Raw genomic sequence first — 16319 nt, 5'->3', positions numbered from 1 at the left:
TAAATTGTTTGTTACATAAGTGAAGGATAATGTCCTTAAGCTTCTCTCTAAAGAGCTAAAAATACATAGAGATCGTGCTGTAGTTTTGACACCTTTTTAAAGGACTGAAATGATGCATCATCAAAACCAAAGATAATGGCCTTAAAACCCTGTAGCAGTGAAAATCTCCTCTTTGCCATAATGGATGCCATTTCACATTGTTCAGACTTGTTATATTTCACAAGCAGGCATTTTTGCATTGCATATAGGATAAAATGAAGGGTAAAGAAATTTGTTGCACTATGGAATGGCAGGTTGAAGAAAAAGGAGATACTGACAAAATGCCTCACCAAAAGTTATATTCTTTTGTGAAAGCATCCTTTTTCTCGCTGTTTAACAAATTCATATGTAATCCTTCCATGTATTGGAGTAATTATTAACAGATGTGTCTTTTTTATCATTTTTTTTTTTTGCAGATGTAGAAGAGGCTGTTCCATTCACAGATCATGTTTTTACCCAGAAGAAGAAACTGCGATGGGACAGTAGTGATAGCGAGGAGGAAATGGAATCAAAGGAAGACCAGGAATCTGAAAAAAAGTAACTATTTACTCTTTTAATTATACGTTATATAATACGTTTAATAATCTCAATAGGAAAAGCTTTGAGAAGGCCTTTAGGAACATTTAGGATGACAAACCAAGGAATTTTAGTTTGTTGGTCTGTCTGTATATCTACTTGTTTTTCGGATTTACGAGACCAATTCAAAAGTGACTAGCGTCACAACTTTCCCCACATTGATCGGCAACAGCTACTGAGGGCAGGTGTGAAATAAATTTAAACTGTGACAATTACTTCCATTAGCCAATCGGTGCACCTGGTTTTACTGGAGAATACACAGAGTTACCATAGAGACCACTACTTCAGAAATGATCTCATCTTTAAAGTTTGGCGTGACTCACCGCATTATAACCTTATGGACTTAGTCTTCTTTGAATGGAGAGATTTCTAGCATCGGTATAGGAAATCTTGATGTTATTGATGCTATGTTTCTTACTGGAGTGTGGAAATCTAAACCACTTAAAAATAAGACAATTAGTAAGAAAGGCTAAATAAATTGATTTTAATTGATTTTTGATTTTTGGAATTCATTTCTTTTTGAAGACAAGAAACCACTGAAGAGCCACCGACCAAGATCCCCACAGTCAAGAGTTTCTTTTTTACCAGAGACGACGATCGCATGAAAGGTAAAGATCGTGGTTTGATTTAAATCTGGGAGGGAGGGGGGGTTGGAAGGAAGGGGAGAGGGGGGTGATAAGATATGCTATGTTGAAGTGACTGATAATACTATACATATAATACTATACCTACTATAGAATCATTACTAGCACTCATTTTGTTTCTTTAGCCTCGGCCTGTATTGACTTATCAGGACTAAAATTGTGCCTTTAAGTCATCCTTTAACTCAAAGCCCACCAAGCTGAGAACAAAGTATTCCAGCCCTTGGCTATAATCACCCTACATTGAATAGTTTCCACATTGGTGACAATTTAAGAGCATTTTGTTGACTTAGCATAATGTTTTGAAGTAAAAAAACTGGTCGACAGGTGCACCCTCGTGTTGTTGGAATATTAGCTAGTAATCAATAATGATAATAATCAGGCAGTCCTTTTTCCGATGCTTAAGCCACCACGAATGTGGGAGAATCCCATAAGGGTTTATGGATTGACAACTTTCACTGTTACCGGGTGGCTTCCAAATATTCAACATTGTAACTCGACTTTGTCTTTAGCCTGGCAGAGCCATTAGTAGATAAAAAGTCAGAGAGAGCTTCTGTGATGATATATCACTAGTGAGTGTTCCTAGCAAGTAACCTTTACCCAGATTTGGTATAATTTATTGCTTCCTCAGGTGTAGCAAATCAATTCTGCAGAGGGAAGGATGCCCATGTCACCAAAGTCTGGAATAATGCCAGAGAAGAGATACTAAGGGTAAGTCTCATTGTTTATTTATTGACTTCACTTTATACTAAACCTTGTTGTATTTCAGTATGTTGTTGTTCCTCATTGTTTATGTATTGTTGGGGGAGAAAGAAGGGAAAGGGTGGGACTTCTTCTCACCATCGGTTTTACAATGATGCCTACTTTGCTCTGTTTCCACAAATTGTTCAGCGTGATTTGGCATTCACATACGTCATTTTCTGGCGGGGTTTAGGGCGAGGGGAAAGGGGAGGGAGTATGGAAGGAGTGGTTCTTGCAGTTAGTATCGGTACTGCTCAAGCAAAGTTGTTGCAAATGAAATACGAATCGGTGCATCCTTGTCCGTTTCAGGGCTAGGCTCTGTTGAAAGTTGTTAGTTTTAGATAATATGCTTTGGGATGTTGCCATGTTCCTTCTTTTTTTTGGCTGTGAGACAACCAAAATGTAAGAAGTGGGAATCCCAGGGACAACCAGCAGAAATCCTTAAAATAATTTCCCTGTTAGTTTGTGTCTTATTGTAACACTCAGCATGGAAGTTGTCAAAATGTTTAGCTTGTCATAAAAAAGCTGAATTTAATAGGAAAAGCAAATACATCATAATTTGGGTAATGTGATAGATATATAAACTTGTGATGCATCATTTCCTCAAGAGAGCTGTGTATTTTACCTTTGTGTCCCAATGAGTCAGAGTTCGACCCTACAGATTATTCTGCCTTGTTAATTTATTTGAGTTTGTCAAATTATTATCGACCTTTTGTTCTATAACCACCATTCCATTGTTTTTTATTCCCACTAATACTTTAAACTCTGGTGTCAGATTATTCATTTTGAATTCTTTATGATCGTTTTACTAAACAAGTTTTGTTGTAAATTTGATGTACTAATACTATCCGCTATATGTGCTAACCCATAGTAGACACCGAAAAAAAAGAAATTGTTTCTTCTTTTTCAAGGCGGGCACAAAAAGGCACCAAAAGGCTCTCCGCGACACTCAAAGGAACAATAGAAGAAACAGACATTCAAACTCTAAGGCAAACCCATCGGGAGGAAAGTCTTGACCCTGTTAAGGAAATTGGATGAACACGTTTTTACAAAGCAATATTTGGCCTCTTTTCAGTAGTCAGGGTTTAAAATAGAATGCACTGTTGCAGTTGTTCACATTTTTTACCCAAAACTTTGGAGCAGTCAAACTTTGGAGGATTTTGTCAAAATATTTTTTTCCGATTCCGTCATTTGGATGAGCCCTCTGATGGAAGAAGCATCACAGCTGTTTTCTGTTTCGCATATATTTATAAAGTGGAAAAACAAGGACTTCATGGTTCATTTAGTAATGTTTTACACTGGAGATATAAAGTGATGTACACAGATCAAAGAAGGGACACAGTAAGCTATGGAATGACCAAATTTTTCCCCCATTCATTTAACCGATTGGACTGTTATGACTTGTTTCTCTGTGGGTGTGTGAGTACCTTTGTGTGTTTTTGACTTGAGTGGTTAGGATACTGTGTTGGTTGATGCAAATTATGCACTAATGCAGTCTCTATGTAAGTTATCAGTGTCAGCCTTCAGATTTGGTTAGAAAAGCTAGGAAAGAAAAAACAAACAAAAATGGTTGCCTAGCGCTCAAAGCACCATACATCTTATACATCAAGTACTCTTATCACAAAAACCATTAGTGGTCTAATCTCAGCCTCCTCAAGATTTGAGGATTACAATATTCTCTGGAAAGAACTTTAAAATTAATAATTACAATAAAAGACCATGCTTATATACATTAAAAAGGTCGGATTTTGTTTTTTCAATATATAGTTTACATTTGGTTTAGACCTTCTGTTAAAATGCAAGAATGCAAACTTGATATCATTTCTTTGGAGCAGCGTACTAAATTGCGGCTTTGTGTCCATATTTTGCCATAAAAAAACTTTTTTTTTGGAATGTGATTATCAGTTTTCAGAAACTAGACTAAACCCACAGAGTACACATGATGAAGCCAAAGACTGTGCTCTATAGGCAATGTTAATTAACAAGTAATTAATTCACAATTAAGTTCTATTCTTAACATTTTCGTCGCCAATACAACTGCTTTTATGCAAACGAGCAAATTAGAACTTTTCAACAATCTTTTACCGCTTCTTTTTCATTTTCCAAAAAAAAGGATACTTTGACTGAGTCATACTGATAGAACTGTATTCTTTTTGGAATTTATGATAAAATAGCATAAAAAAAATGGACCAATATCGGTGCAAGAAGCTAAACCATTGATTTGTATCATTTAAATTATGATGATGTTTGGGATTATTCCTTTAACTTGAAATAGAATTATAAGAATTAGATCATTTTGTTCAACACAGAAGTTCTCAAGTATTATGAAATATTTTTGGGTAAATTTAAAATAAAATCTTCCAGTTATAAGGTTCTGGGAAAACTTCCTTTGTCTAAGTGCAAATTTTAAGTTAACAATTTATATATATATATATATATATTACAAAAGATTGGACTGAAGTTTTCCAATCCTAACAGAGTTGCATTTAACAACCAGTACAATTCTAGGACAGGTCATAAATACTTGTGAAAATGTTACAGAACTTTGTACATATTACTCATGGTATAGACACCATCTTTGGAAAAATATCCAAAATGATAACAATTAAACTATTCACATGTATTGTCTGTTGCAGTTATCACTCATTACAATCAGCAGTTGTTGTTTACGACATCCATTGTTTTGCTTTGTCAAACCTTGAAATTTGTCTGTGTCTTTTGTTCTTTTGTTATATTGGAAATCACAAAGCTGGTTGGTTTCAATTTGTAATTTGTTTGATTTTCAGTCTGTTTGTAATTTTTACAAATATTACTTGTTTATTTGTTGAGTGACGTAGAGGTGAACAATTTGTATTGGATTTTGTTACTTTTGGAAAGTAGTTTTTTGCCCCCCTCCATTGTGAACAGATTGTAAAGAGGGTATTGCACAATATCTGTTTAAAGTCTGGTATCCATAGCAACAAATAATAGTGCAATAAATTTTAATGTTGCATTTGAGAAGTTGTTGCTTCTATTCCGGATAAGGCGATTTAGTACTGTTTGAAAACTCCATCAACTTTGGCATTCTAAAATTGAGGCCAATATGCCTGTGATCTTGAAAGTAAGCATAATATAGCCTAATGGTATTGTAATTTACAATAATAGGTTAACATCTACGAAAGTTCAAATGCTACTAAGCAAAGGCCTGGGAAATTTTATACCAGTTTTGTTTTTTCTAATATAATTCTGTCAATGACTCAAGAAGACTCAGGTTTTGATCTTTGTAATCAACAACAATATTCTTTCTTGAACCAATCTGTTTAAATGCTTAAACCGATGAGATTTTTAAAACATGTTTTTAAATTCCAGGTCAATTGGGTCTTCTAAGAGTAAGATCTTGATCCAACATCAATAGTAATGTTTTACACGTGCCATCACCACCATATGAAAGGGTTCATATCAAAGTTTCAATGTACTAGTTGATATTGACAAACACTATTGAGCAAAACTTTTTTTTAATAGAAAACAAGTTGGAATGAACTTTGTGTAGGTATATGAGGAGCCCCAAGGATTTACAGTGTAGGCTTAGAATTAATAGTAGTAGGAGTCAGATTTTAAGCTAGATTTTGCCATTGAATATTTTTAACGCCAGGTAGTATCATAATCAACCATATAGAGAGAGGGAGATAATGTATTCGAACTTGACAGGCTGTACTCTGTCACAAGTTGTGGATAAAAACATACTTTTGTTACTTTCAATAATAAGCGAGTGACTCGAATTTGCGACACGGTTCTCAAAGACTCCAACTCGGACAACAGCCATCAGTGAGTCCAGAGTTAGCCCAGTAATCTGCTTGTAACTTGGACCTCTAGTTGGTTGACATGGACTAAAGATATCAAAAGGGACCCAAAATTTGTTAACAATCTCAGCAAATCAATTGTAAATAAAATAAAAAAAGAAACTAAAAAAAAAAGGTTTTTCCATTATTATTGTTGGAAGGATTCAGAGCCAAACCTTTAGAATTGAAATGATAGGAAATGTGTTATGACCTTTCCCTGAAGACGGATTGTAAGGGTTCCCAATGGTTTTTTAATACTTTGATATCAATCTAATTGCCTTTCAAGGATTGAGCTTCTCTGCATTTGTTATTATTATCTTTCCAGACTTTTGGGTTTGATCACACTCGCATGTTTCAGATGACAGCAAGTATCTTCCGAGGCTCAAATATTAAATGAACTTTTCTTTGCAATCACTTTTATAATGTCAATACAGGAAGTTTGTGATAGCAGCTAAAACCTTTTTTTTCTTCTTTTTCTATCTGTGTTGATAAATGTTGGGGTTATTGAACTGAAGTAAAGGCAAGGGATGATGCGAAATTCATGCGATAATGCGGTAATGTTTACAGCCGTACCGATTGTACAGAGCAAAAGGGGTTAGGATTATTAAGAGCGTGAAATGATTATATCTGAAGTCAAGAGCAGGCTTATAATACCATAGAGGAGCATTAGGGAGCATTCGTTTTACAACCGTGGTCCCTGGCTGCTTAACGGGGTGATAATTCCTAAGATTTCTCAGCATTCATTCACACAGAATAAATGGGCTATTTTTAAAAGTGTGATCCTTCAACTTTTTTCTGTTTGTGTTTGATTGGGGAAAAATGTCGGCAAATTATTGAAGTATTTGAAGAAAAGAGGTGGTATATCAATGGGGGATATCTACAAAATCCTTCAAAGAGCCATCTTTTTACCATGCTCGGCACCTGCTGTAAATTGTGTCTTCAGATTTACATATGAGGTTAATCTGGATTTGTCAGAAGAACTTGATAGAATCCATCTTAATTGGTTCATGTTTGATGGGGAACTGTAGGCAGATTTTGAGGAAAAGAAAATGTCCCCCTCTTACAGTCTAATAGTTTTGTTACTGTAGTGATTGCTCTAGGTTTTAAATGCACACACTTCTTCTCAACACAAGAATAGTCTAAACCTAGAATGTTCCATTGCAATAAGGTGTTTTGTTTTGCATGAAGTCAATAAATAAATTTGGAGTTATAAAGGCATTGCAAACTTTGAAAATCAGTCAAAAAATACTTTACTGTGAAATTGATCTTCCTTTAATGCTGCAGAACAGACCTGTGCAAATTTAAACTACATTAACAAATTACAATTAAAATTGACTGTGAAGAAAAAGGACCTGCATGCACAGCAAATCTCTGAAAAACAGAATGCTGCAGCATTTATGGTCAAATTTGGTGTCCAGAGCAATATCACAGGGTCCTTGATAAATCCCAGGGATGAAAGATCTGCTTGGGGACCAGCTGGGCTCAGAGCCAAACAGAGCTGTGATTATTTGCCAAAAGGAAATTCCCTGTATATGTGCTGACCAAACATTAAAGGAATTTATCACTTCTGGAAATGAGCTGAAATCTGTTCCTGGTTTGCATGTAGTCATGTGGAATTGGTAACTGGCTGCCCTCATCCCTAGGCAAGGAGAAGGATTGAATCAGGGGCACAACCAATTGTTATTGTACTGGAGAAGGGGGGAAGGGGGTTAAGATGTCAAGTGGTCCGAGGGAGGGTTCTAAAGGGAGGGGAGGGGTGAGAAATCTAGGTAAAATAGCTGTTGCAAATGGTACTACAGTTTGCAGCTTTTGAAACACCGTTGAAGATTATTTTACTGTTCTGTTGTACAGCATATATAAAGATGTTATAAAATAATGTACCATACACTACGATATTTGGTAATATTGTCTGCCGTTGGGTGGGGAATGGGAGACCGAGCACATATAGTTTTCTGGGAGGTAGGGAAGGCCCCAGAAGTACATGATTGCACCCTAGATTGAACACCTTGTTTCTGGCACCCATGGATTATCTTTAACCATGGGCGGGATTACGGGGGGGCAAGAGGGGGCATTTGCCCCCCCACTTTTTCCCAGACCTTAGTTTTTTTTTTGTCGTTTTTGCAGACAAATGTGCACAACCCTAATCGAAATTATTCCCCACAACAGCTCTATCAAACTAGGCCTATTTGATTCGAATCTAAGTCGAATTTGTGATTAACATAGTAGCATGAAGCATGCAGAATAACTGGAGCTAGAGCTAGCCAATGGTTCGCAGCACAGGTTACGAATCCTGGAGCTAACAAACTAGCGATTCAATTCTGCATGTGATGAATCCGCGGTTGTGCTACAGTGCTAGCTTCAGGAATTGATTTGAGATTGAGATTTGAATTGAGAAACGATTTACGAAAGCCAAATTTGCATATTGGGTATATCAATAATTAAATTCAATATACTGACACATGGCACACCCCCCCCCCCCATGTAATTCAAAATATGCAATGGCAATGCCGATGTAATTTCTTTACTGCTCGAAATCCTGGAATGATGCATGCAAATCGAATAATGTAAATTACAAATTGGCACTAACACAGTAACACATTAAATACATTGTTACAGTATACAGCACTCGGCAGTTTCGGTAGGGCCGATAAAATAATGTGTGGCTTTGAGTTCCGTTTTCGGATCTATTCTCGATGATGAATGAAACACTTACGTTTGGTTTTGCATAAAAGTGGGGGGGGGGTGAAGGTATGTTCAGCCCCCAATATTTGCCAAGCAGTGGCGGCGGAACCGGGGGGCTTGGGGGGCTCAATGAAAAAGTTGAGGGGGCAAATGCATGATAAGCCCCCCAATATTTACCAAGGCTCCGAAAAGTGCATCTGCCCATTTTCAATGCATACTTGTCGATCTGTCCGATGCACACGTATACTATATAGGTGTTATAATTTTAGTAATTGCTGGGGGACCCTCGGCCCGTCCCCTGCTATAGACCACATTGTCACCCCAACCGCGTCTTCACGCCCCGTGAAAAGTGGAAGCAGTGAGTGTGAGTACCGGTAAGCGTAACACAACTTCGTCTTAGGCCAATGACTTGCCTTATTTGAGCCAGTTCTCCAACATCCCCTTACTTAGTGGCGGAGCGTTCATATATACAGTCAGGGGGCGGATGCCCCCCCCCCCTGACGGACTCATATGGACTGCTGGCGCCCTTTTCAGCTTTTCAATACTTTTTACTTATTCGCGATTATTGACTATTTTATTGCGCTCTCATATACCTATTGACATTTGTCATATTCTGTTGGTGTAATTTTCCGACAAAATGGCGACGACACCTATTTATTCTCCGTTTATCTGCAAATTAGCAAGGGTCATTTCCTGCAATCTAGGGAGTATCTTTACTCAGAAATTTTCTGTACGCTCCGCGCCAACCTGTGGGGGCGCTCCGCTTAGATAGTGTCGAAAGCGCCTCTACAGACCATTCTTGCCCATTCTTGCCCCCTGACCAATACCCCTAGCTCCGCCAATGCCCTTACTACACTCAAAAACGTCTTTGCGAGTACACTACGAGTAATAGCTACTCTCTTAAAACACCATCGAATATACAAATTACAATGTTTTTACAGACTTTTACGTGCAATCTGAGAAATTTCAGGCTTGAGACCCATATTTAAGGGCTAGGTATTCGCAGCATAAAACACTCTGGAAGTGCCGTTTCCGGCCAACTGGGGGTTTGAAAAATCCCAAAATTTTCTTGTACGCTCCGCGCCAACCGATGGTGGCACTCCGCTTAGATAGTCTCCACACATTAGCCCCTCAATAATTTTTACGTTCCGCCGCGCCTGTTGCCAAGTGCTCCAAGAAGTGGGGGCCGCGGGGAGAATTTCGAAGTGGGTGCTGAACATATTCTTGATCGGTAGAATGCACAATATACTTATAATTTTAGGGAGAAAGCACTGTCCAGATGTGATTTATTGTTACCAGAGGTGTCATATTTGCTGATCTAGGATTTCCTTTTTGCTTAAATTTCGACGCTCCTTGCCAACCGATGATGGCGCTCCGCTTAGATAGTGACGTATAACAAAAGTTGTACATCACAATCTGATCATATGTTATACTATCAATCCTCTTCAAATTTTTAAACGATAATTAACTATCTAGATACAATTGCAGACATGAGATCCATATTTCAAGGATGGGTACATGCAGCTTAGAGCACTCGGGAAGTGCCGTTTCCGGCCATCTGGAGGGTTTGTAAAGCCAAAAAAATTCTTGTACGATCCGCGCCAACCGATGGTGGCGCTCCGCTTAGATAGTCTTGATGGCAGGTTTGCCCCCCCACTTTCACAACTCAAATCCCGCCCCTGTCTTTAACCCTCCTCCAACCCCCCTCCTCCAACCCCCCTCCTCCAACCTGCCTCTCCCATCCCTTCTCTCATTATAAAAATACAATCTTTGAAAGTCATACCTGAATAAATCCCAAGGACATACAAATTTGTCTGGTAAGATGTTAACAATTCTAATGGGGTGGCTGAGTTTTTGAAGTACAGAACCCAGGAGGGAGCCGATTTGCCTCATGTGACAATAAGGAGATATAGAAGCTGAAACCTATCCTTGCAAGGTACATAAATTAACATATACTTTGACACTTTAGGAAAGACTACTGTGGGGACTTCTCCCACTCCATGACAGTTAAAAGGAGATCAATATTGGCCCTTAATTTGAGCATTCTAGAAATTCGTATTTTTTTATTTAATTATTTAATTTATTTTTTTACTTCCTGAGGGCTCTGACCTTCCATATATTATTTTGAAATATAGAGGAGGGATCATTAAGAAATCAGGAAGACATTATTTGACTTTTTAGCATATTTAGTGGCAATAATGAAAACCTTTAAGGACTTTGAAGCATTTAGTACAGAAGCTTATTAGGGCCATGTTCCCTGCATTAGATGATGATGGATAAAATATAGAGGAACAATTTCAGTACATCAAGAGTGTGATTGCTAGGCCGCATCATAGTTTATAAAATCTACAAATGTTTGTCAGGAAATATCAATCCTTACCAGACTACTAAAAACAAGTTAATCTCTGTTATTTGGTGATGATGTATAACCATGATATAACATTCTTCCACTGTCCTGTTTATATATTTCTCTCTTTGAAAGACCAATGGCTACCGTGGTTAGCTAAAGCTATGCTTAGCCTCTGTGGTGTAATGATGTTGATTCAAATATTTGTGGTTTTCTAGTCAGAGTTATATTCAATCAAATTCCTTTCTCCTATTGTGTCCGGAATAAACAAGTCACTCACAGGAAAGTTAATCCTCAGAGAAATATCCAGACATACTTAACTGGATATTGGATGAGTCAGATGGGATTAAGTTTCTGTAAAAGAGACATGATTGTTGTTGTTAGAGTCTTGTAGTCTTGTTTAAGTTAATTATGCTCATTTTGCTAGTTATGTGTCTGTAGCTTTGCTGTTTATTCAAGATTTTTCAGGGCTTTAAAAATATGCTTAAGTCACTGGATTGCCCCTTTAAAGGCTAAATTGACATGATGTCAGCTCTTGTGTTTTGTGTTACATTTGAGGAACTGATCTAATGGTCTGTTGGTTAGACTATACAATCCAGTCATTTTAATCAGTGAGCCTCAGCTGTTTTGAAGGGTCATAGATATATAGTAAAGTTTTGAAACGGTCTACTGTACAACATAACAGTATTGATTTTGTGACCAAAGTCATACTTTAACATCTGAATGGAAGAAATTATGACTAAAACTGGATTTTAGTCTTGACTTTACAGTATACTTTAAAGATGAGTACCTGTAAGATCAGAATAAAATAAATATGGAAATATGATATTCCTTTGACATATATTGATATTCCTTTGACATATAATAATAATAATAATAATAATAAATGAGACTTATATAGCACCAAATCAGTAGACAAAAGCCACTGCTCAAGGCGCTTTACAAAGAAAACAGATTAATTTACAAAAGAACAAGTGAAAAGATGGGTTTTAAGTAGACTTTTGAATGTAGAAAGTTTAGAGCATGTTCGAATGTGATCTATATATCATGAAGGTCTCAAATTTTCATTTCAAAATAGTCCTTTCCCGTCAACAAGACATGGTTTAAAAGTAAGTGCAATTTATTGCAACAGAAACATTCACCTTAACGATTTTTCTTTGAATGTCATTCGTAATTACACTTTTGAGTGCCTGAAAATTTCTTTGTTCAGCACAGTACATTTTTGGGGAATTGCACTCAATATTGTAGTAGCCTTCTTTCCTGTGAAAGAAAATCGTTCTTATAATCTGTAAATGGAATTGCAGCTTTCATCCACTTCTTTAGCTGTGTGTTTGACTTGTATTCTTTATGTATTTTTTGACCTTTTTATTTGTAAAGCGCCCTGAGACTTCTGTTACGGGCGCTTAATAAGAACTGTTTATTATTATTATTATTATTTGTTTGTTTATTGTTTTGTTGTTAGTATTTTTGCAGAAATGTGTTTGACCTTCTATGTACTTTAGAGATGGGATATAAGAACCCTATGTGAATGTTCATAGCATGAGACAGTGAAAAGTTTGAAAAGGGACGATTGGGTGGGGAGAGATGGGCAGGGAGGTAGAGGGGGGAGGAGAGAGATCGGGAGGGAGTTAGAGGGTGACCAGGAGGAAAAGTTGACAATGGGTAGGAAGTTGTATGAAATCAGCTTTCAATGTTTTTTTTGTCAAGGAGTCAAAGATATTGATCTGTTACATTATGCCCTTATAGTAAACATATTAGGGAAACCCTCTGTTTGGTAAACCAGTGTCATTGTTAGAAAGAAGAGAGACAAACAGAAAGACGAACAAAACAAAATGGCAAAGGGTTGAAATATTAGCTGTTTTCCCATACACAGGTTAACAGTGCTTCCACAATCCAACAACTGATTTTTTTTTTTTTGGAGGTTGTACCCAGAATAAAAACAAGTTGTTTCATCATATATCACTTTACTTTGGTTTGCAGAGGATAACATTATTTGACTTTTAAAACCACAAGAGTGTCTCTCAAGAGGCCAGTCATCTTACTCAAAAACAACTCATCAAAAACTAAGTAGTTTGTGGTTTGTAAAGTCAGGCTATTGTGAAGGGATTTTTAGGAGGCTTTGACACGAACGGACGGATGGATGGATGGTTATATCAATTTACTGTCACTCTGTTCGTAGTCCCCGGATTGTAGTATTGCCGAAAGGAATTGGATATTTTCAACTCGATGACCAAACAGATGGCTCAGTAGAGTTATTCTCTGCTGTTCGGAATGAAGTGTTTTGTCATGAAATGAACGTCATGTTGGTCTTGAGACTCCCAAGCGGGGAGCTTGCTCTAGTTATCAATTTTGGCGATTTAAAACTTGAAGATGTTCTGATTTTCATGAAAGTTATTTTTTGAACACCTTCCAAATGAACTTCACAAAGTTGCCAAGCTACACAGATTGACAAGTATTAAATCTTGATATTTATTAAACAGGAAATAATTGTGATTCGATTCCTTCCTGCCGTGGTACCGGTTTAAAGAACCTCATACGCATATTTCTCAGTGAACCAATTCAACCCGTTTTGCGGGGTCTTCCTGCTGGGTTAACATGCTTCTTGCTTCGGCAAAAGCTATCAGTTTTCAAAATCGTACGACATTTAGCAGATCATTCACATGTCGTATGTGACCTCTTTCCCTAAAATTTGTCCAGTGTATTGCTTAAGATCATTGTGCTTTATCAAAGTATTTAAATGGAATGCTTGTAATTGCAGAAAAGTGGTTTCATACATAGTCTAGGCCTATCTGTACATGTATGTAGTATGCCAAGTTAAATTTAAAGATACAAAATTGAGGTTTAACTTGAAACAACCTGTCAATTACTGACATTTCTGAATGAACTTGTAGTCCAATATCCTCAGTCTATCACCTGTTTGATAGAGACAACTGCTTTCCATTCACTTTGTCAGTGACATGTTTTTCCTTGCTAATTTTATACTTTCTTTGTGATGGCAGGAAGTTGCTAGGGTAACACATCCCTTCGATCCGGTCATGAGTTATTATCCATATAAACAAATAAAACCTCAAAACAATGTATTTTGGGAACGATGGATGAACTAATATGTTTGACATTTAAAAAGAGTGGAATAGATTTAAATTCCAGTTAAAGCAGCGTGATCTGTTGTTTGCATCGCCACAAGTCACATGTTGTACACTGGTTTGATATATAGTACCTGCCACATGCTGTATCTTGTATGTGTGCCACACATATTGTGTGTGTGCCACATGCCCCTTGTTGTATGTTGGATATATGTGCCTCACGCTACATGTTGTATGTTGTATATGTGCCTCATGCAGCATGTTGTATGTTATATGTGTCACATGCCACATATTGTTTATGTGCCTCATTCCACATGTTGTATATGTGCCTCATGCCACATGTTGTATATGCGTCTCATGCCACATGTTGTATATGTGCCTCATGCCATGGGTTGAATATTTGCTTCATGCCACATGTTGTATGTTGGATATATGTGCCTCATGCCACATGTTTTATGTTGTATATGTGCCTTTTGCCGCATGTTGTATGTTGTATATTTGCCTCATGACATGTGTTGGATATGTGCCTCATGCCACATTTTGAACGTGATATGTGTCACATGCCACATTTTGTATATATGCCTGATGTCACATGTTGTGTGTTAATTATGCATATGTGCCACATGCCATATTTGCCACACGTAATATAACATGTCCCATACTACATTTCATGAAGGAATGGTTCTTTACCAAAAACATGAACAGACTTGAAGGCAAAAGTGAAGCGAAAATTAGGCAATAGGAAATTGTTATGGCCTAGTTCACTTAACCTGAACCATGAAGAAGAAATGAAGGAATGGATAACAGCTGAAGTAGGATGTTTGTGTAACCTGTGATGGCTAAATATGGTCCCTCAAAGAAAGACCAAGAAAGTATCATTGTTCTCCAACCTTTCCTGTGTTATTCTTTTTAATACTCTTTGTATCAATATAGTAAAATTAAGCCAGGAGATTTATCTGACACCCCTCTGTTTCCCAACCCTCAAATACTATAATAAACAAAATATCTCCCTTTAAGCACTTTTCAGTAAGTAGAAGAACATGTTGACGTGCCTGTTTCTGTCTTCTGATCTTTCATTATATGGCAATTAGCCTGTACTAGGAATATATATTCTTAAGCCGAGTTAAGGATGTTTATGGAATCTGTCAAAGCTAAGTTATTTCAATACTAATAGTGCCAGTGAATTAAATGCCAGGATATTTATTTGACATCCACATGGTTATTACCTTCTTAACCCCCCCCCCTCCCCTCCTCCAACCCATTTGTAACTTTATGGAGAAAATAAAGTCTTCTCTGACCCCACCTCCAGTATCTTTATTGCTTTGCTTAACAACTTTTGTCAATTTCATTCCCTAAAGACTGCCTCCAATATTCCTAGAATATGTGTGAGAATAATGAACCGCCTATATATCACGAACAGAACATGACTGTGTCTGTATCATAATATTAACAGCTGAGTAATTTGTGTCTTTTAATTATCGATCTAAAACCTTAATATTTTACTGCCTTGAATTAGTTCAATAATTGGCAAGACGTTTCACCACCCCTATTCCTTCCTGAGCCTCACATGAACCCGGTGTGACATTTGCCAGAATTCTTCTTACAAATTGTAGGAAAGAGCAATTTTTATTTTCTGAAGACTGCCCTCTATTTGATAAGTTTTTTTGGTTTCTTATCTCCTTCTGTGCTATGAATATTTCTTGTCATTCAAACCAATGAGATCACTAGCCCAATTTTGATATTAAAAGATCCATATAAAGCTTGGGTTGGCAGAACGATGTCAAGACCAAGGGTGAATTAATCTGGATCGTCAAGGTTCGTAAGATCTACAGTGTCTGTATGTGGTACATGTTGAACGCATACTGTGAAACACAGTATGGTAAAAGTGGCTTTAATGTTACATACTTTTATGCTTCTCTATGCTTATGACAGTTTATGCTGTCTGTGCCTTCATCTCGATCAAACTTCTTACATCAACAGTGATAAATTATGTCATGTATTATGCAAATATTTAAGTGTTTCATGCTTATCGACCAGATTCACGATCGTAATCAAGGATCGGAAGAATGTTACTGCATTGCATCCGTTTGGAAAGGAAGAACATTGAGTTCACGAAGTTGTGCAGGCCATTCCTTTAGCAATTAAAAGAAATTGCGATTCTGTTAATTTATTCATGGTGGATAAGAAGCATATTCCTAAACATCCCAGTGAAATGTGTGTTCACTTCCTTAGACACTGTTTGATGGGCTAGGCCTATAAAACAGTACTTGAAGTTGATACACATGCATTGTTAACATACATTGTAAACAAGCATTGTAAGAAGCATTGCTAATAAAACATTGTTACAAACATTGTAAGGAGCATTGTTAACAAGCATTGTAGTAAACATTGT

General features: G+C 37.1%; 1 protein-coding gene across 4 annotated transcripts in view; it reads left to right on the top strand.

The window, feature by feature from the left end:
- The window catches only part of LOC139961432 (dnaJ homolog subfamily C member 2-like), a 118632-nt gene that overhangs the window by 90187 nt on the left and 12126 nt on the right, over positions 1 to 16319 (top strand). Inside the window, exons 14-17 of one of the 4 annotated variants that reach the window (XM_071960587.1) lie at positions 456 to 576; positions 1141 to 1223; positions 1888 to 1967; positions 2909 to 6272. The exons of 2 other annotated variants lie outside the window; for them this stretch is intronic. In XM_071960587.1, coding sequence (XP_071816688.1) covers positions 456 to 576; positions 1141 to 1223; positions 1888 to 1967; positions 2909 to 3013 — 389 coding nt within the window. In that variant the 3' untranslated portion in view covers positions 3014 to 6272. Of the gene's footprint in view, positions 1 to 455; positions 577 to 1140; positions 1224 to 1887; positions 1968 to 2908; positions 6273 to 16319 lie in introns of those variants that run through there. One more of the 4 variants, XR_011790886.1, reaches the window with a different exon arrangement.

Source organism: Apostichopus japonicus, chromosome 20 (assembly GCF_037975245.1).
Source record: "Apostichopus japonicus isolate 1M-3 chromosome 20, ASM3797524v1, whole genome shotgun sequence".
NCBI classification, from domain to species: Eukaryota; Metazoa; Echinodermata; class Holothuroidea; order Aspidochirotida; family Stichopodidae; genus Apostichopus; species Apostichopus japonicus.
This window is presented reverse-complemented; position numbering and strand designations above follow the sequence as displayed.